Genomic DNA, 22,366 nt, shown 5'->3' on the forward strand with positions numbered 1-22,366 from the left:
GTCATTGGCCTCCATCTGTTCCATTCTAGTTTCTTCAGTGAGCTTTTGAACCTCCTTTTCCATTTGGCTAATTCTGCTTTTTAAAGCATTCTTCTCCTCATTGGCTTTTTGAACCTCTTTTGTCAATTGAGTTAACCTGTTTTTCAAGATGTTATTTTCTTCAGCATGTTTTTGGGTCTCCTTTAGCAAGGTGTTGACCCACCTTTTCATGATTTTCTTGCATCTCTCTCATTTCCCTTCCCAATTTTTCCTCCATCTCTCTTACTTGATTTTAAAAATCTTTTTTGAGCTCTTCCATGGCCTGAGACCATTGAATATTTATTTTGGATGTTTGGGATACAGAAGGCTTGACTTTTATGTCTTTTCCTGATGGTAAGCATTGTTCTTCCTCATCTGAAAGGATGGGAGAAGATATCCGTTCACCAAGAAAGTAACTTTCTGTAGTCTTATTTTTTTCCCTTTTTTGGGCATTTTCCCAACCACTTACTTGACTTTTGGGTCCTTTGTCAAGAGTAGGCTATACTCTGGGAATCTGTAAGATCTCAGTTCCTCCAAGGTGGCACATTCAAGTGTGTACACTGGTCTGGGAGTAGGGAGAGATTTTTGTGCCCAGAATCTTAGCAGAGTTTCCTCTCCCTAGCCACCTGGCCTCCAGTTCTGCCAAGTCAGCACTGGGGGCTGAGATTCATATAAGCTGCATGGGCAGGGCCGCCATTCAGTGTGAGATAAAGATCAGCTCCCTCAGGGCCTCTACACAGGGCTGAGGTAATAATCAGCTGCTCAGTACCCCCAGGGGTTTTACGATCCAACAGTGAATGCAGGCTGCTGTAGAGGCTGATGTGGGAACTGCTGCCACCTGCCTGATGTGGCCTCTGTGGCCGCTGCATAAGGCTAGAGCTATGGGAAGGCCCTTCTCCCTTCTCCCTTCTTGGCCAGCTGAAAAAACCTGTCACTGACCTTTGGCGCCTGTGGGTTAAAGTATCTGCAAACCCTGCTACTGCGACTGGAGATTCCACTTCCAAGTGCTGTTTGTGAGCCGCGTGCATGGCCAAGGCTGGGCTGGGCTGGGCTCTGCTCCGCGTCCGGTGTAACCAACGTTTCCAGTGGGCCTTTCAGGTCACCCTGGGCTGGAAATCTCCTCCACTGTGTTGTTCTCTACTTCTGCTGCTCCAAAATTTGTTGAGAGTCCCTCTCTACAGGTATTTTTTAGGCTGTGTGGGGAGAGCCATCAGTGTGTGTCTTTCTACTCTGCCATCTTGGCTCCACCCCTCCCACATCTTTTTAGCTGAGAAACTTGACATACATTGTTGAGAATTTTGAGGCCATTTGGAAAGGGCTTCCTTTTCTCTCATTCCTTTCATCTCAAAACTCCTGGGTATCATCTCCTACTCTTTCCTCTTTTCCAGTTCTCTGACAAAATTTGTTTTTCTTCTTTCCGTCATCAGTCCTTCTAACCATGCACTTGATCCCATTCCCTCCCATCTTCTCCAGCGGATTACATCCCTGCTCTCTTATGTTTTCCCTACTCCTTGTCTACGTGTCTTATTCTATCTCTCCCTATCTACTGATTGCTTCTCTGCTGCCTTCAGACATGCCCAAATCTCTCTCATCTTTTAAAAAACCTTCACTAAACACTGTTGCATCAAGTTATTATCTTATGTCTCTCCTCTCTTTCTCTACCAAGTTCCACGAAAAAGCTTTCTATACTATAGCCTCTTCTTCCTCTGCTCTTAATTGATCATCAACCCTTTGCAATATGGCTTTTGATCTCATCCTTCAATTAAAACTGTTTTCTCCTACGTTACCAATGATCACTAAATTGCCAGATCTGAGTGTCTGTTATGATCCCTCTCAGTCCATCTGCTACTATTGATACTGTTCCCCCAGTTTGATTTTCTAGATATTCTCTCATCTTTAGAATTTTGAAGTACACTACTCTTTTGGTTCTCCTACCTATTTGACTGCTTTTCAATTTCCTTCATTGGCTCATGATTCTTATCATGCCATCTAACTGATTAGAGGTTCAACAAGATTCTGATCCAAGCTCTCTCTTCTCCTTCTGTATGGTCTTTTGTGGTCAACTTCTGAGCTCTCATGGATTTAACTGTTGTCACTGTGTAGATGACTCTCAGATAAATATATGTTCAGCCCCAGTTTCTCACTTGAACTTCAGTTCTGCATCACCAATTGTCTATTGGATGTTTCAACGTGGATGTCCTATAGACATCTCAAATTTAGTGTGTCCAAGAATGAACTCATCTTTCCCCCTAAAACTTCACCCTTTCCAAACTTATTTTTGTCAAAGCCACTACAATCCTTCCAGATTCCCAGACTTGCAACCTTTACAGTATCTACATCTCACTCTCCATCACCCAACACATCCATTCATTTGCCAAATCATCTGTTAAGGCAAGGTCACCAGCCTCACTTCTCCTCCAGAGACATCTGGATCCAGTGACCAGATATTCATCAGGATGACTGGAGATGGCCCAGGATGCAGTGGGAGACCTTGACCCCTTTAGGCCAAGGCCTATTTAGATACTCACCTAAAGTAAGGTAACCCCCCATTCAGTGAATATGATTGTTTCAGAAGTAGTCAGAGGATGGCCCCTTTAATGAGGCAAAGAAAAGTAACTACATCTGGCTGGGAGAGAAACAGCAATAGTTTCTATCGATAATCACTTTTAAACCAGGAGGGTCCAGAAAACAGCCCTTAAATGGACATTGGGCAGTGGTCTAGTATGGTACTAGAGTGCAAGTTTTGGGAAAGGAAAGGAAAGAAAGGGAAGAGAAGGGGAGGGAAGGATAGGATATAGCCAGTAAACCCCTAGTTAAACTGGGCATCCTTTGGCCATCCAAATTTACCTTCCTTTGGATAGGAGAAGGAGGGGAGGGGGGAGGCAGACAGGAGAGGAAGAGCTGAGTTACCTAGCTAGCCAAGTCCCCATTCAGGCAACTGGGTCTACTCACAGGTTGTTGTGTTTGTCCTTTGTTGCCAAACAAGACCATGCCATCAGAGAAATGATGACATGACTTGCACCTGACCTTATTTTGAGTGAGGGAGGGCTGTGCAGGTCACCAGCCTCACTTCTCCTCCAGAGCCATCTTGGGAGAACACTAGAATTAAGAGAAATCAATATAAAGATTCCCTGTCCATAGTGGGAGTTTAGCTGGGACTTGCAGGAAGCCTGGAGGGCAGATATGAGGAAGGAAAAAGTTCCAAGTATGAGGGACAGCCAGTGAAAATTGGAGTACCTTGTGTAAGGAACAGCAAGGTGGCCAGTGTCATTGGATGAGACAGAGTGAGAGAGAGAGAGAGAGAGAGAGAGAGAGAGAGAGAGAGAGAGAGTGTGTGTGTGTGTGTGTGTGTGTGTGTGTGTGTGTGTGTGTGAAATGTGAGGTGAATGAAGACTGAAAGGTGTGCAAGAAGGTTATGAAGGGATTTGGAGGTCAAACAGAGGATTGTGTATTTAATGGAGAGCCACTGAAGTTTATTGAACTGGGGGAGAGGGTAAGACCTGTTCTTTAGGAAAGTCATTTTGATAGCCAAGTAAGTGAAAGATGGACTAGAGGGGGGACACACTTGAGATAGAGAGAGTAACCAGCTGACTAATGAAGGAGTCTTAAGTGTGAGGTGATGAATTCCTGATTCAGCTTGGCGGCAATGTCAGAGGAGAGAAGGTAGTATATGAAAGAGATGTTGCATGTATTATTGACAGACCTTGGTAGAAAATGAGATGATGGGAGGTGAGAGAGAGAGAGTGAGGAGTAATGAGCCTGGGTGACTGTGAGGATGGTGGTACCCTCAGTAGTAACAGGGAAGTTAGGAAAGGGGGAGAGTTTGAGGGGAAAGTAAATGAGTTCAGTTTTGGACATGTTGAGTTTAAGATGTTTACTGGACATTCAGTTAAAGATGTTTAACAGGAAGGTGAAGGTGAGAGAATGTTTGTTTTTTATCTTTTGTTTCATCTTTCCATGTATTCTGAATGAGTTTTTGCCTAGGCTATGTTTTTCTCTGAGGTTTTGCTTTTAGATATTTTGAAGTCATTCTTCTGGGTTTATATTCTGAATTTCCCTGCCACCATTTATGCTCTTTATGGTGTGATACTTTTTGTGTTTGCTTATTCTTCCAGCCTGACTTTGGACTTGATGTTCAGGCTGGGCTTTGTAGCACTTCTGGAGGGAAGCTCTGGGCTGATCTTGCTGCTGCTTTCTTAGAGTATTGAGTTATTCCAAAATCTCAAGGACAAGTTGGGGACCTGCAAGCTTTCATTGCTCCCAAAATGGTCTGATCAAGGGCAAAGTCTGATTGCTGCCTCTCCTAGCCTGGGCTCTGCTTGTTCCTTTACCTGAGTTTGAGCACAAGTAGATTGCTGCTACACTTATCCTCCGTCAACAGGCTGAAAAACTGTTGGTTCTGAGCAGCAGAATTACAAACTGTCTTTTTGTCTGGGACTCCTGCCCTAGTTATTCCTCTGCAAACTGGTAGATGTTGGAATTTAAACCCTATTCTGACTTGGAATCTGAGCCAAGTTGCTGCTACTTACCTTTTGCAGTACATCTCCAAGGATTCTCTTCTTAGGAATGCCACTCCTCTGTGTATAGGTACCCTTCTTAGATCACTTTGGACCTGTGACCCAGAATGAGTAGTGGGCAACAAAGTCGCAAGTTCATATCGGTTCCTATGGATACCTTGGTATAGCTCTTGGACTTCCTTTTGCCCTGGTGCAGTCTTTCCTTGGTTGCTAAAATTTTCCCTTTTTGTGTATTCCTGGCTTGGAACTGTCCAAAAAAATCTGCCTGTTTGTTTCCATATGCTGAACTGGGCTGGAAAAATGACTCACTATGACTTTTTTGTGGTTTCCCTCATCAGGATTAGGTGTGGTACATCTTCTTTATCTGTTTAGAGGAGTTTTGTGTTGAGAAATTCATGGTACTGCTTGCCACCACTCTGCCATCTTGGCTCTAACCAAGTAAGAGGAAAGGAAGTGGAGGTGTACAACGTAGGCGACCTTCTCAAGGACTTTAGCCACAAAAGGGAGGAGAGATGGAATAATAACTAACAGGGATGGATGGGTAAAATGAGGGGTTTTGAGGATGAATGAGAAGTAAGCATGTTTATAGGCAGTATGGAAACAACTAGTAGACAGAGACCAAGAGTAAGGATGATAGAGGAGGCAAGCTGCTAGAGAAGATGGGAAAGAATGGGACTGTCAGTACTTATAGAGGGGGAAAGGAAGGGAAGAAATATTTATTAATCACTTACTATGTGTCTGTCATTGTTGCACTTTAAAAATATTATCTTATTTGATTTTCACAACAACCTGTGAGGATGGTACTATTATTATCCCCATTTTACAGACGTAAAAACTAAGGCAGTTTTACCCAGGGTCACATAGTAAGTGTGAGGGCAGATTCGTACTCAGGTCTTCTTTCTCTAAGCCCACTGCTTTATCTACTGTGCCAGCTAGCTATTCCTAGAGAGATTTGTCTTAGCAAAGAGAGACACCCCCTCATCATGAGAAACAGGGCTGAAGAAGGAGGAGCAGAAGGCATCTGGGTAATATGAGATGAGGAGGAGAGAAGAAAAGGGATTTCTCAGTTAAATAATCTCTCTCTCTCTCTTTTTTTTTTTTAGCAAAATAAGAGGAAATATTCTCATCTGAAAGTGTTGAGGGAGGGGGAACAGGTTCATTTTTCCTTCTGTCTTTCTTTACATAATTTTGCTCTTCGTAGTCACTGTGACCTCCAGTTCCTTGACCCATCACTTCTCTTCCAGACTAGCTGAGCCTGCCTTTTTTATCTTTGCATCATCTTCCAGATTTGCCCCTTTCTCTCCTCTGACACCGTCACCTATGCGGATCCTGATCACCTCATACCTTGATTATTGTAATAGTCTGCTCATGGATCTGCCTGCTTCCCTCCCCACTCCATTTCTCTGTTCATCCACTAAAATAATTTTCCTAAAATTCAAGTCTGATCATTTTACCTCCTCCCCCTACTCAGTAAATTCCACTGACTTTCTATTGCCTCTAGAAACAAATACAAAATCTTGTTTGGCATGTAAATCCTTTCATAACCTAGCCCCCTCTTACCTTTCTAGTGTTCTTATACTTTACTACCCAACAAATTATTACTGATCCAGTGACTCTAGCCTCTTGGCTGTACCATGAACCAGACACTTCATCTCTGAGTTCTGGGTATTCTCTGGCTGTTCTTCATGCCTATAATGTCCTTCTTCCTCCACTCTGACTATTGACCTCCCTGGCTTCCTTTAAGTCTCAGCTAAAATCCCATCTCCTACAGGGAGCTTTCTCCAACCCCTTTTAATTCTGGTGCCTTCCCTCTGTTAATAATTTCCTATATATTCTACGTATAACTTGCTTTACATATATCTGTTTGCATGTAATCTCCCCCATTAAATTGTAAGTTCCTTGAGGGCAGGGATTATCTTGCCTCTTGTTATATCCCTAGCACTTAGAACAGTGTCTGGCACATAGAAGACAATAAATGTTAATTGAATGGAATTGAATAACAGGATTTGGGGTTGTAAGGCGGAGGGAGAAGTAGAATGATAGCTGATTGTGTCATTAGATAAAGGAATTTTGGAGTTCATGAATATGGAAGCAAAATGGTTTTGATGGCAAAATTAATGATATGACTGGCTCTGTGTGTAGATGTAGTGGGGTGGAGGAGTAGGTTATGGGAAATGACCAAGTTGATGAATTGTGAGCTTAGAGTGTTTGAGGGCAGTATCAGTATGTATGTTTGTTAAAGTACCCTGTTCTCAGAGTCAACCAATAAACATTTATTAAGCATCTGCTATGTGCCAGGTGCTGTGCTAACTGCTAGGGATACAAAGAATAATGGTATAGTCATTGCCCTTAAGGAACTCACAGTCTAATGGGGAAGATAGCATATAAAAAGAAGCTGAAAGAGGTAGAGTACCAACCCCCAGTCTTAGGTGGGAAATGATCTGAGGAGCCTTATGTTTCAGAGTTTATTTCATTTTATGGAATGATGAGTTCCTAGAGATTATGAAATCCAAAAGAATAGCTGGGTGAAAATGATGAGATGAATTCCTAGGGTGTCCTCCTTAAATGGCGGAGGATGGGATAAGACCTTTCCAATGTCCACCCTCCATGCTCTCCAATCAGGAGAAGGGAGGAGCCCAAGGGTCCAGGGTGCTGGAGCTGTTTCAGAGTTGATGGGGTAGGAGTTGAAAAAGAGAAACCCTATAAGCTAGGCAGAGGGGATGAATGAAAATGCAGCCAGTGCTGGAAAGGGAGGCTGTATAATCAGGAGGCATCTAGGTTTTAGTGAAAATTAGAAAGTGGAGTAAATGGAAAAAGACAAAGGGGATGGAAATAGAGCATCTGCAGTTGGGGGTGGGATTTTTGTCATAAAGAAGGAAGAGTTTCAGAATCCCTGGGATGGAGAGTTTATAACCAAGGGGAGAAGGTTCATCATTGAGGAATAAGTTTAGATAGATTTTCATTGTCTCTAAGGTTTTGGCCTCAGAGTGTAGCCATCTCTGGGTAGTTCTGGAGGGGGTATTGGTTGGTGTTCAGATCTGAAGAAATGGTGTTACTCTCCTTAACCTAAGGCATGAGACAGTGCTGGAGACATAACAGAATGGACTTTCTCCTCTTCTCTGAAAAAGAAATCTTAATATTTAATGGTGTTTCTCCCTATCCAGCAGACAGCCAGAGAACTGGAAGGATGAATAAAATACATTTGTTATTTAAAGCTCTTCATAATATAGCCCTACCCTTTCTCTACAGGTGTTTTGCACATTACTATCCCTCACATAGTTTGTATTCCAGCCAAAGCAGCATACTTCTTCACCATTCTATCTCTTCCACACCTTTTTACAGACTCACCTCCACCTTTTAAAATCTCTAGCTACCTTCAAAACATAGGTGCTGCTGCCTTTCATGAAACCTGTTCTGATTTTCCTAGTGAATCACTTTCTATAAAAAACTACTTTATATTTACTCCACAAATATTGTGCACACAAGATATTTGTATAGATTCAGTTATAAAGTCTTCCTTTAAAAAATGAAGAACAATGACCATAGCTGCAAGAACATCCAATGTTCTTGAATGGGCCAAGCCAATATAATACCACTAAAACTAATTTACAGCATTAGTGCTATTCCAATCACTACTTGATACAATTATAACAGAATTCATTTGGAGAAAGAAAAGATACGGAATGTCTAGAGAAATAATGAAAATAAAAAAGGTAGGGATGAAGGTAGAGTACCTGTTCTAGACCTCAAACTATTTTACAGAGCAGCATTCATAAGAACTATTTGGTATTGGTTTAAAAGAAGAAATAGATCAGTGCAATAGACAAAAAAGAATCAGAAATGGTGGATCTCAATAGCTCACTGTTGGATAAACATAAATTACTTAGGAAAGAACTCCCTATTTTAAAAACTGCTGGGAAAACTGGGCAGTAGTCTTGATAGAAATTAGGCTTATATCATCATTTTATGCCACATTACACAGATTCAAAATGGATGTGTAATCTAAATATTAAAGGTGATATCTTAAAAAAAAATTAGAAGAGCATCAGATCCGTTATCTAATTGAGAAGCAGTCAAATAATATGGACAGAGTTCTCGTTGAGAGTTCTCATAAGAAGTGACAGCCATTGGAAAGAATGTTCCAAATCATTTGATAATAAGAGAAATGCAAACCAAAATAACCCTGAGGTTTTTACTTCACATCCAACAAACATGAAAAAAGCTGAGAATACTCGATGGGGAGGGGTTATTGGAAGAAGGTTTTCGACCAAGGCATTGTTGGTGGAGTTATGACTTAGTACAACTGTTTTGGAAAGCAATATTGTTCATAAAATGGCTAAAATGCCCATACTCTTTGACCTAGAGGTGTATTATTAGACATACATCGCAAAGAGGTCATTCATATGAAGAAAGTCTCCATATCCACTAAAATATTTGTAGCAGTATCCATTTTTGTAATAGCAAAAAAAAAAAAAAAAGCTGGAAACAAAGTTGATGCCCATCTATTAGGAATTAGCTAAACAAATTGTGGTATGTGGATGTAATGGAATAATGCTGTATGAGTAGAAACTGAATTTGATGAATACAGAAAAACATGAAAAGACTTACATGAATTGATGCAGAGTGAAATAAGCAGAGCCAAGGAAACAACATACGGAGCAACTATAATAATTTAACTGAAAAAACAACTACAAAGCAATTGAAAGTGAATGTTGCAGAATTTAAAATAATAACCATGGGCCAAAGGAGACATACGAGGAGAAATTTTTCCTCCTTAGCAGAGCAAGCATGTCTGTGGATGTGGAACATTGCATATATTTTCAGACTTTTTCTATGTATTATTTGATTTTACCAGTTTCTCCTTTTCCTTAAAAAAAGGGACCTTTTTTATATGGGATAGGACAGTCTTTGTGGGGAGAATGGGAGATATAAGGAGAATTTTAAGCATTACTAAAACAGAAGTTAGGGGCAGAACTCTCTCCTTCTTGACTCCCTCAGTAGATGGAATGGCAGGCTTGGAATCAGAAAGAAACCTTTCTCAGTTCAAACCTGGCCTCAGACACTTACTAACTGTGTGACCCTGGACAAGTCATTTAACCTTGTTTACCTCAGTTCCTTATCTCTAAAATGAGCTGGAGAAGGAAATGGCAAACTACTCCAGGTATCTTTGCCAATAAAACTGTAAATAGGGTCACCTAGAGTTGGACTTAACTGAAAAAAAGAAACTGAACAAAACCAAAAATTATCAATGAAAATGTGTTTAAAATGATTAGAGATTAGAGATTTGCTGGTGAATTTAAGATAAGTTGGCTTCCATTAGTAATATTTTATTAGCATTTCCCTTAACTGATGTAATTTGTAAACAAAGGAACCTTGAAAAATAATAACAAGGCCTTTTAATTTCATTTCAGCAAAAGCACCTAGAAATCGAAAGAAGTACAAAATGGCTGAAAATGCTGAAAAGCTGGGAAAAATACAAGAATACAGAAAAGGTATTTAAATAACCTTAATAAACTTACCCATAATTGCAGTTAACATTGTGTTCAATCAAATAAAATAATTACTGATTTTATTGTTGTAGGTCGTATTTGGGTAGAAGAGTTGCTTCTCTATCAGATTTATTGCCTAGAATCTATTTCTCAGCTTTTGAATTCTGGAAACTCAGTTTTATCTGTTCATCACATGATGATCAGGCTGTGGTGAACTGATTTATGATTGACAGTTTTACGGGAGACTGATTTGTAAGCCAGGATATCCATTTATTGATTTATATTTGTTGTATGCATGCATATGAGGGGGATGTGAGAAAGGAGAGACAGCTTATCCTTCTTAGCATTGATATATCACAGAAATAAATTTGCCTTCCCCATTCTTCCCCAAACAAGAAGAGAAATACAAAACCATTGTAACATATATGTAGTCAAGCAAAACAAATTCCAAATTGGTGACATCCAAAACTAATGTGCCTCATCCTGTTCTCTGAGGCCATTGGTAAAAGTATCCTTTCAGGGAAACTCCCTTACTAGTGGCAAATCACATCCATTTCTTCTTTATCATAGATGGAGAGTTCAAGGGACCTTAGTTATCATTTTTCCCTATCTTATACCCCCTTGAAAAAAGAAACCCAGATGAAGATACTGAGGGTCAGAGAGGTTAGGCGATTTGTCCAAAGATCACACAGGTAGTAATCAGCAGAGCTGAGATTGAAGTCTCTTCTTATGACAGCAGATTCCCCCTATCATACAAGCAATTCTCTGAGATCATGGAGTTATAGCATCTTAAATAACCTTAAAGATAACAGGTGTAAACCTATGAAAAAGGGTGATGATAAAACTGACACTTACAGATATATTCCTTACTCCTGGGCTGAATATATATGAACCAAAAAACTTAACCTAATAATTGTTAGATTCCATAGTAATTTGAAGGCATGATTATGTTAATCATTTTTTTAGATTTTTTTAGAACCATTGAGAAGTTTCATGTTAATTTCAGTCCTTTTTTGCCTTATTATTGAAGGTATAAGTTGTGTCATGGACAGAGTTCTGAAAGGTGAATCAGGAAGACATGGATTTAAATTCTTCCTTTGAGAACTACTGACTGTGCAACTCTCATAGCCACTCGTCCTCCCAGAGCATGTTTCCTTATCCATAAAATGGAGATAATACTGTATTTTCTGTCTTGCAGCATTGTTGTGGGGTTAAAATGAAGTGACATATAAAGCATATTGTAACCTGTAAGACTCTGTGTACTGTAACTATATATCAGTTATTGTCACCTTAGTTCAGCTGAAATACCTTATTAATATTGTAAATGTCTTTTTATCATTATGAATAATTTATATACCTCCTCTTTATAAACCGGAAGGAAATATTACCAAGTCTTAGGTGGTAATATTTATGGTTGTGAGGGAAATCATTTTGTAAAATGTAAAGTGCTACATGAATGAGCTATTATAATTATTATGTTACAACTTGCAAAATGATTAAAAAGCAAACAAAATGAAGGGTATTGATTTATTGAGTGTTTGAGTATGCCTAAAATACTCTGGGGATTTAAAGATCACCTAGAAGACAGGACTTGAATAGATCCTTCATGTGGTATTTATGGGACAACATGAAGAATAATTACAGCACAAGAAGCCATGAGAGGAGGTTATTCTTTTTCTTTTGGTGGAGAGATTATCCACACTGATTGAAATCATGGCTCGTGAAGGACCCAGAAATTCCAAAGTAGCCATATGTAGAAAGTATGGGCTCTACTATTTAGAATGGAAAAAAAAAACACCTAGAAAAACAAAACTATATGGCAACTTTGTGTTTTGTGCTTTTTAAAATATGTGTTATTTATTTGGATATATTTCATAGGAAGTATATGCAGTGTAGTAATTTGATGGGACTCTTCCACTGCCCATTATATAGTGTTTTCTTTGAAAAGACAGGAATCTTTCAGAAGGAGGGAACTTGATAATCTGTACTCTTCCCTGGTGTGATATGAGAGCAAGCATAGGTTTGGAAAAGAACAAAAAATAATCTCAAAATGGTATTGTAGTTCTGATGGAGGAAATTAGAAAATAGGGCACCTTTTAAGAAATTTGAATGGGCAATTTTAGTTTCAAGAGGTAGTGAACATTTTTGGCAACCTGAATATTTGGGGATAGAAATCAAATCTCGTTAATAACTGAATCTAGGCTATTCAGTTTGAACTGACTATTGTACAAATAACATCAAGGCCATGAATTAAGTTCTTGTATCAGTCAATGACTTTATGTCCACAGATTTTATTCCTGTCCCTTTTTAGCACCCCCCCTCCTTCCCCAAGCTACTTATAGGTATAGGACATAAAAGGGTGATTTGGATAGTACATTTCCATCAGTAAGTCATTCATCAAATATTACTTTGCTTTATATGTCACATACATTATGCTATATAAATAACTGCCACTTCTGGAAAAGATAGCGGAAAACTCACATTGAACTTTTAGTAAGTGAGTGGTGTCAACTCTATAAGTAGCACACTATCATTACAGAATAAAAAAGAAGAAGTATCATACAAACAATGCTACAGGTCGTGAAACTAAGAGCTCTACAACAGACAGTATTACTCAAATGTAGGGTTATGGTTATTGTTAGGGATTGGGCTTGTGATTTTACTAGTATATTGGTGTATTTACTGGTATATATAATTTTGGTAATTCTGTGAAGAAACTCCCTCTACCAGTGTTGAACGGCATCTTCTTTGCAGTTTTTGGTCTTAGAGATTTGCATAGAGCACTGAGAGTTTAAGTGATTTGGTTAGGGTTGCTGAACCACTATGTATCAGTGTTGGAACTTGAACCTAGGTCTTCCTAGCGTCAAGACCATCTTACTATCCACTATGCCACAATACTTCACTGTCCTCCAGTAATTGTGTTTTGAAGTATCATCAGAATGACTTATATCTGTTATTGCTAAACAAAGGGTCAGTAAAGTGTTTCCTGGTGTTCTCTCTCAAGAAATCTTATGTCATATTAACATATGTACAGGAAATTGCTTATTGGAAAAGAATCCTTGAAGGCAGTATTTTGCTGTAAGTAATCGGATGCTTTTTTACAGTTAACAAATCATAAGCACAGTTTTTTCTCTATGCTTTTTCAGTCAGTTATATGCCTATAAACATATTGTCTTTTATAGAATATTATTTGCATTCCTTCCTTATACCTTAATCAAAGATGCCTGTTGTTTGTCTTTCAGAAAACATTTAAGTACCTACTGTGTACGAGGTGTTGTGCTAAATAAATGCTAGGGATACAAATATGAAAAAGACAGTCATTGCCTCAAGGAACTTATAGTTTAACAGGAGAAAACAACACGAAAAAGGAAACTGAAAAGGGTGCAGAGAGGAAGTACGTCAGAATTAGCGTGGTATGATTGAGTCCCATCCAGAGGAGAGTGGCAAGTGGCAAATGAAGAAGTGCCTGGCCTTCTAACCCTCCTATCAGAGGCTGTAGGATTAAGAATACCGATTCAGAATAATGATGAGTTGTGAGTGTCAAGACAGATGCAATCTCATAGGTTGGTGAGTTTAATGATAATAAGGTTCCTGGCGGCATGATGGAGTCCAATTCATTAGTATTTCACTAATTCTCAAAGATCTTGTAGACATGAGAAAGTGGACACATATATATTATTATTGATATTTTCACACTTGCCTATTTTGGATAATAAAAGTACACTTGACTTTTAAAGCCATAAAACTGGGGAAAACATTCTTTCCACAGGTGTTAGCCATTATCATCAATCAATAAGTATTTATTAAGTGCCTACTATATGCCAGTTACTGGGGATACCCCACCCCCCAGAAAAAAAAGAAACAATCCCAACCACATTAAACTCTAACGAAAGAGATAAGCACATATAAAAATATATACTGAATAAATGTAAGTTGTATGTATACATACACACACACATATATACATACATACATACATACATATATACATAAAGTAGATTGGGAGGAAGGGCACTAAGAGTTGAAAGAATCAGGAGAACATTCATACAGAGATGGTTTCTTAAAGGAAGAAAGGAATTCTTTGAGGTAAAGATCAGGAAGGAATGTATTTCAGTCATGCCAATGAAAAAGCACAAAGAAAGGAGATGGATTGTCATGAGTGAGGAACTGAGAAAAGTCTGGACCACAGAGTGAAGAATAAGGAGTAAATAATGTCAATGAAACTGTCAGGATTGGTTGGGGCAGAATTGTGGTGGGCTTTATATTTTATCCTGGAGACATTAGGAAGTCACTGGAGTTGGTGGAATAGGCTAATCACACCGTTGGATCAGTACTTAAGGAAAATTACTTTGGTAGTAATAGGTAGAATAGACTAGAATAATGAGAGACAAGGTGAGTGAGAAGACCAGTTAGTAGGCATTAGTCTAGTAGAGGGGTGATAAGGACCTGAACTAAAGTGGTAGCTGTAATTTTTGATTGAAAGATGGGTTCCATGTACATAGTGTTATTGCCAAATATTGTTTGAATAACAAAATGTGATGATTGTATCAAATCCTGAAACATTGAAGTACCTCCTTAATGAGATCCATAGTCACTCAAAAGAATTTGACCCAACTGTCCACATAGGGAAAACCAGATGGACAAAAAATATTTATTGTCCCAACTAGGATATGTATTTGGATAGGCAAACTGTAGATTTGGTCCATCTCTACAATATATTTTGGAAAAAGATATTATATGTAGATGGCCTCAGAATTGAATGCTAGGAAGAAAAAAGGTTGGACTACCTTTGGGAAATTGTGCAAAGATTTTAATGTACCTAAGCTTCTTTCTGAAACAAAGAGCCATGAGTATTCTTAAAATGATATTATAACATTGAGTAGATCAACTGAAGAAGTGTGTAAAGTTGTGGATAAGCAATTAAATATTGTCAATTAGAAATTCTATAGAAAAAGCAATACAAAGGATGTCATCAGAGAGTTGTATATGTAGGAAAACATTTAAAGTACTCATATAGCAAGAGTAATAACCAATAAACTTCTCTGCATGCTCCACTAGTATTTGCAGTTTAATTGAGGCAGTGTAGTACAGTGGAAAGAGACGGCCTCTAAGATTTTTTTCCCCAACTCTAAGTCTATGATCTGTAGAGCCCATGAAATGTCAAGAGATCCTAGAGGGAAGCCTCTAGCAACTTTGAACATCCTGTGGATGCTTCATAGCATAACACTGGCAGGAGTCCTACAGGATGATCTATATATGTTTGCTGCAATAGGCATAACTGGAAGGAGTTTCCAAACTGATAAAATCACAGCTTTATCAGTTTCATGGCTAATTTGTAAATTAAGATGTTATCCCTAAGAGCATCTGGTGGCACAGTGGATAGAACCTGAAGATAGGAGGACCTGAATTCAAATATGGCTTCTGACACTTAGCTGTATGACCCTGTGAAATGGGAATGAGAGTGGCACCTACCTTACAGAGCTGGTGTGAGAATCAAATGAGATATAATACTTGTAAAAAGCACGTTGTTACACATAGTAGGCCTTCCCTGAATGTTTATTCCTTTCTTTCTTCTTCTTAATTTAGAACTCCCCAAAATGAAAGTTGTTAGCATTTCAAAAACATATTTTGATTTTAGACAATTTATGTGATAACAGCTTTGATTTAGTTAGATTTCAATTAATTATTAGATATGATAATAGAAAGGGAGATCCAAAGGATAGTTAATATTTTCCATTTGTTTCATAACGCTAGTCATTTTGCTGCATACATTATTTATCTTTTTGTTAGAAAGCAATTCAGATGATGATGGCGAAGTTTCAGTGTGCAAATGTACAACTTTGCTACAGTACCTAAGACTTTTAAAAAATCTTTAAAACGTGAATATTCTTCTGTTTTCTAGGTTCATTTGCCATTTACAGAAACTTGTTGCCATTTATATTCATTCCTCTCTTAGATTTGTGGTTAATGCAAAGAGTTTGTATATTCCACAAGACTTACCATGTTTTTTATTACTGCTCTGTAGTTTTTTCTGTTTGCGATTAGCATTCTACATGTTTTTCCACATTATATGAAGGTGTGCTTCAGAGTAGTTACTCCTTTTTAGCTTGTTATATCATAATTTTGGAGATTTTTTATCTCATCTATCTTACCCAAGACTTGTCTGTAGTGATCATCTTTTTAAAGCCAATGTCATTGTGGAGTTTGTGTGATGTTAAATAAATGGCACAATTATGGCTAAGAAAAATCTAGTTCAGAATTGAATCTAACCCAGAACATAGATGTTGGACCCATAGTTATTGAAAATTATGTTGTTTGTTATGTTGATATGAAGTTTATTAAGTAATTTGCATTTCATCTCACTGAAAAGATTGTGTCAAGACCAGAAAAACACAGGACAAATGTCCATGATTAGTACTTACACTTACAACTTCATAAACCATCTGTTGTAATGTTCATAGGATTATGTAACTGTATTCTTCTTTACTGCATATATATTTATGAAAATTTCTATGTAAGCTGTAAAGATGGACTCTATTAGCCTAACTTAATAGCAACTCAGACTAATGCATTCTCAATTAAGTAAGATTTTAATGGAACTATCTTCTTTGATTTATAATTTTAAAGTACTGTTCTCTGTAATGATAGTAGCTTTAGGTGGTATACATATGGACTTATTTAATGCAAAATATGATACACTTTCTAAAAGAATTACCTCTTCTAATTCATCCTGTAAACTTAAGTTTTAAAAGTGCTTTAAGAAAAAGAGGTTGCTATATGTTTCTCTTCTCCAAAAGAGATATTTTTTTCTCACCAGCTCTTTACTCATCCAGTAACAATATAATGAAATTCCTGATGTCTTAAATATAAATGTAGGAGTGGAGATTTAAATTTTTAGAGACAAATTTTAATAATAGTTTCCATTTGAGTTGTTTGAAAGCGACATATGTGTAACCTCATAGTGAACAAAAGCATATCTGTAGTGATATTTGTTTGGTGGTATGAAAATACTAGTCTTACAGTCAGAAAATCCAAGTTTGAGTTCTAGTTCAGATAATTGTCATATGTATAACTTTAGAGAAGTTGTTTTATCCCTCTAAACCTCATTTCTTCATCTCTGAAATGAGAACAACAATTTTATTACCTACCTAACAGGATTGTTGTAAGAAAAGCCCTTTATACATCTTAAAATTCATATAAATATGAGTTGCTATTTGTATAACGTTGAAGGAAGGGTTCTATGGAAATGGTAATTTCCCTTATGTTTTCACTACCCAGCTCTGTGTGTGTGTGTTGTGTGTGTGTGTATGTTTTGCCATAGTTTTAATATTCAGTCAACACATATCAAACATTTCAGCAAAGTCAAGGACATTAAAGTCTGGAGAGACCAATAAAGATAACAGAAGCAGTATGGTCTACCACTTTCCCATAACTACTCCAACAAAGACCTAGAGAGATGACTGACTGTATGTTGTCACAATCAGAAAATCTAAGAAAAAAATCAAGAGTTATTTTTCTGAGATTTATATAGGAAGACAGACTGAGATGTGTGGGCACTAGGGAACTGACCTAGTCAGGTCTTGTGCATGCTGCATAAGAAGTGACCAGAGATACAGTACACCTAGGCCAGAGAGTATTTGGAAAGGAGCCAACTGGTAACTGTCACATTGATCCTAGAGTTAGGTTACAGATCCATCAGACCTTTGGCTCCATCCCAAGGTAAGGAGCATGATGGGCTTTGAAGGTGGCAAGGAGTAAGAACAGAATGAGTTTCTGCCCTTGGTCAGAGCTGTCCCTGAGGGCCTTGAAGGATCTAGAACTCAATACCCCAAGAAAATAGTAATAGGACTCAAGAGGCTAGAGGTCAGAACCAAAAAAGACCTTGACATTCCTTCCAGAAGTGCCCAGACCCTGACCCTAATACAGAGTCCCAATTTTGGAAATAATGATGGAAAATGAGTGAAGAAAAAAGACCAATAATAAAGAGCTATGGTGGAGTCAGAGAATACCGAGGATACAAACCTAGAAGAGAATAACTTCACCACATCTACAAGCAAAGCCTCAAGAAAAACATGATTTGATTACAGGGTCATCTAGAATTTCTGGAAGAAATGAAGCGAGACTTTAAAAATTATGCTGTAAATGAAATGAGATTTCTTGAGGAAAGAATTGGAAAAGAAATGAGAGCACTAAAGGACAGACTTGGAAAGAGTATTAATAACATAGTACAAGAGGCACAGAACCTTAATCAAGCAATTCAAATGGAACAATAGAAGATAAGGAACTCTGATAATAAATATTAAAAGAAAGTCAAATGACTGAAAAAATAGAAGAAAATATAAAATACTTCATATAAAAAACAGGTCAAGGAGGAAATAATCTAAGTATCATTGAATTACTTGAAAACCATGAAAATACCTCTGCTCCCCAAGCCTGGATGCTGTATTTCAAGAAAATATTTGAAACCAAGGGAAAAGTGGAACAGGAGTCTACCATCAGCTCCTGAAAGGTATCTCAAAATGTAAACTACCAGGAATGCGATAGCCAAAATTCAGTTTCTAGGTTAAGGAAAAGAAGAGTTGCAAATATCCAGAAACAAAGAGTTCAAGTATCAAGGAGCCACATTCAGAATCACACAGAATTTGGCAGCTTCCATTGTAAAGAAGAGGAGCACTTTGGAATATTGATGTTCTAAAGAGACAAAAGATGGAAGCTCATAACCAAGAATAACTTATGTAGCAAAACTGACTATAATCCTACTCAGGAAAAACGAACTTTTAATGTAATAGAAGAATTCAAAGTATTCTTGATGAAAAGACCAAAGGATCAAAATCCTGAGTAGGATTTTGAAATACCAATGTGAGAATCAAGAGAAACATGATAAATAAAGCAAACAATCACAAGGGATTAGAACAAAAATGAAATATTTACATTCTAACAAAAGAGATGATCACAACTGTCCCCTCAGAATTCTGATGACATCGCAGCCATGGGGGAATTAAATAGGACGCAGGGCCTGGGAATGGTTTTGTTTTACTTTGATGAATTTAAAAGAAGAAAGGGAAGGGAAGGAAAAAAGGAATACACTAGGGAAAAAAGGAGGGAGAGGGGTGAGGAAACATGTCACATACTTAGGGTGCCCTCGTCAAAGACTGCAAACAATGGGCTGGCAGGAACAGGCAACCTCATTTTTATCTGATATGGTCAAAAAGGAGTGAAATACACATGTAAATTTTAGTTAAATGTATTTTAAACATGCATTTACAAGAGGGGAGAGGAAGGAATGAGAGGGAATGTAGGTTTGGGAAAGGATTAGTTAGAAGCAAAACAAATGCTAACCTTGCAGGGAGTTTTTTAAAGAGGGTTTTAAAAGGAAAGAAGGGAAAGGGTGAGAGTTTGTGACTGAGCCCTCGTCAATTGAAAAAGAAGAGGAACAGGGGAGCAGAAGCAGATTAATATTGAACATAGGTCACTTGTATAGAGTATGTCCAAAAAGTTGCATGTAAGTCAAAACTTTTTAAGTTCCTCAGGGCACTATGTACTAGCTTCATGAAGTAGTGCAACCCTGTTTTGTTTCGTGTCATTTAGTAATCATGTTTTTATGTTTTACATAACTAGGCTCTGTCCAGGGCTTCAAAGTGCCTTGGCAGTGTTGTTCAACTCATCCATTTAGAACATCCTATTACAATGTTACTGTGGAACTAAGTGCTTAGTAGAGCCAAAGTTGTGGCAGGTTCTGAGTATGGCCATAGCAACAAACTCAGTCTACTTTCTGAGTTCCACCCAAGTTAAGTACAGAAGGGCTCACCATCAACAGACTGGCCACTTGCAGGTGAATTCTTTATCCATGGCCACTTAAAAAAATAAAGAATCCAAAATGCTGATTTGTCCTGTGCAATGTACTTCAGTTTCTGCAGTGATGTTTACAGAGTTGTGAGAAAGGGGGAAGAGGGTCCTATCCTACTCCAAACCCTGTTCTTTCTCCTAGCTGTGACTTCCAATCTTTCTACCCTTTAATTATTTCCCACATCATCACCCTTTCACTGGTTACACCCTCTTCCTTTCTCCATGTTGACTCTTTGGTGAATTACTTTAGCTCTACATTGCCTTCTTCTCATGTCCCTTACCCCTTTATTCTATTATCTATCTTTTTGTATTATTCCCACCATCTGCTGCCTTTTTACTTATTCCTTGAAGTTTGTGTTATTCATGTCATTATAGACAATTTACACTCACCATAATTGGCCATTGCCCTCTGGATAACTCAAAACATTAAATCTTTTGAGATACTGTGGTATTCCCTGACTTGCAGCCACATAGAATTGTGAGAATATGGTTTCTGAAAATATGAACTTTGTTTAACGTGTACATAGTGGTACTTAACAAATGCTTTTGGAATTGATAAGTCCTATATATTATTAGTTCAATGACTTAAAACACTAAAACTTTAAATCTAACTGCTTTTAATTTAACTGTTTTAAGCTTTTAAATTTGTGAAGAAATTTTATGAGGAGATTTCAGAGGTTAAGGAAGAGTCATTTTTGGTCAATTTAAAGGGCATAGAAGTTGACAAGTATTGTGTGTCAGATTTCACTTCTAAAACAATGGCTCTTCTAATATTATAGGGAGAGGATGGACTTTTGTGTTCATTGATATAGGGAATTCCTATTTGAGGAAACTCCTTCTGTACCAATTCTGGTTGATACCTTCTCTGTAACTAATGGTTTTGAGGGTTGCCAAGAGTGCTGAGAGGTAACATGATTTGCTTGGGCTGTCTCTCTAGTATGTGTCACAGAGTCCTCTCCAGGTCTTCCTTGCTTCAGGTTGGTTCACTGTCTACCATGTCATGGCTGTCCTTACTTTTCTTAATATTTATCCATAATTAAGATCATTTTTGGTTAACATATGGAGTGAATAAAGAAAAAAGGGAAATTTTTCTGAATTATCTGGCCAAGAATTAGAGGAGAAGGGAAATTAAGAAAGTGGTTAAAGATATTGTATCTATCTAAATGAGAATTTCTGAAGTAGAATTAACTGAGCTGTCAGTGATAAAAAAAATGACAAAAAGTAGAGAAATACAGTATATGCATAATATTTCTGATGGGGAAGAAACATGACATAATTGAAAGAACAGTAGAACAGAAGTTAGGAAATACAGCCTCTACACTGATTTACTTTGTGTGCTATGTGATCTCAGATTATTTGCCACCTCTCTGAGACTCAGTTTTTTCTTCTATAAAATAAGGTGGGACTAGATGTAGTCTAGGACCCTTTTAACTATTAAAGTTTCTAATTCTATTTTATAGTTACTAATGGTGGCCCAGTGAACTCACCTACAAGGACAGATTGGTTTGTTTTTCTGTGTAGTTAAAGCATCTCTGGGACTAGTAAAGAAGAACTATATTAAAACATGTCTGTGTGTTGGTTGGTGATATTGTAAGTAACCAATAAAATGTTTTGCATTCTGAATTTAGGGAAAATTCTAGACTTTGCACTTCATGAAATTTAATTTCTTTTCTTTTAATTAGTTTCATAGGAGAATTTACAAAGGAATTCCACTTCAGCTCAGAGGTGAAGTCTGGTCTTTACTACTTGAGATTCCTAAAATGAAAGAAGAAACAAGAGACCTTTACAATGTGAGTATATTGAATCAGTTTTAATTACATAAAATAGTTTTAAAATATTTTATTTTAGATATCAAAAGCCTTCCCCCAAAACAAAAGAAAAATCCCTAAAACATTTATAGGCCTACATGTAGATTTTTTTGGTCCAATTTAATCTGTATCTCCTGAATTTCAGACAAAAGCTTTAGTAATTTTTTCTGATTTCAGTGATTGAATAGCCAAAGCACTTTCATTACAAGTAACTTACAATGATAAGCATATTTTTAGGGGAAAAAAAGTTGCTAAAAAGGCTATATGATGCTGTGATATTAAAATTTTTTCTGAAGTATGGAAAAATAGTTTAATAGAACTCTCTTTATCATTATTTGTTTTTATTTACCTGACCATTTTCTTTTTCAACGTAGAAAATGGAGGTTCCCTCTAATCCACTCTCTCTAGTTTAACTTCAAAAGCCCTTAATTAAACTATGGATTGATATTAAAAATATTCTTTTCCATATCATCTGACTTGGTGAATAAAATTTCCTTTATCATATTCCAACAAACTCCTTTTCAAACACTTGTCTTGAAAGACAGTAGACCCATGGGGACTTTAGCCAAGTATTATGTAAAAACAGTACAATATCAAAGTATCTCAAAATCACAGGTTTAGAAAGCAAGCTTTCTGATAAATAACATCATATAGAATACATTACATAGAAACATAAAGGAGAAAAGGG

The 22,366-nt window shown here is 37.5% G+C and overlaps 1 protein-coding gene across 5 annotated transcripts in view; it reads left to right on the top strand.

Annotated features, from left to right (window-relative positions):
• The window catches only part of USP6NL (USP6 N-terminal like), a 203,910-nt gene that overhangs the window by 140,242 nt on the left and 41,302 nt on the right, over window positions 1-22,366 (top strand). For all 5 annotated transcript variants that reach the window (XM_072653340.1, XM_072653342.1, XM_072653338.1 and 2 more), the window contains 2 exons: window positions 9,947-10,027; window positions 21,553-21,660. In XM_072653340.1, the coding sequence (XP_072509441.1) occupies window positions 9,947-10,027; window positions 21,553-21,660 (189 nt within the window). The remainder of the gene's footprint in view (window positions 1-9,946; window positions 10,028-21,552; window positions 21,661-22,366) is intronic.

Source organism: Notamacropus eugenii, chromosome 3 (genome assembly GCF_028372415.1).
Source record: "Notamacropus eugenii isolate mMacEug1 chromosome 3, mMacEug1.pri_v2, whole genome shotgun sequence".
In the NCBI taxonomy this organism is placed as follows: domain Eukaryota; kingdom Metazoa; phylum Chordata; class Mammalia; order Diprotodontia; family Macropodidae; genus Notamacropus; species Notamacropus eugenii.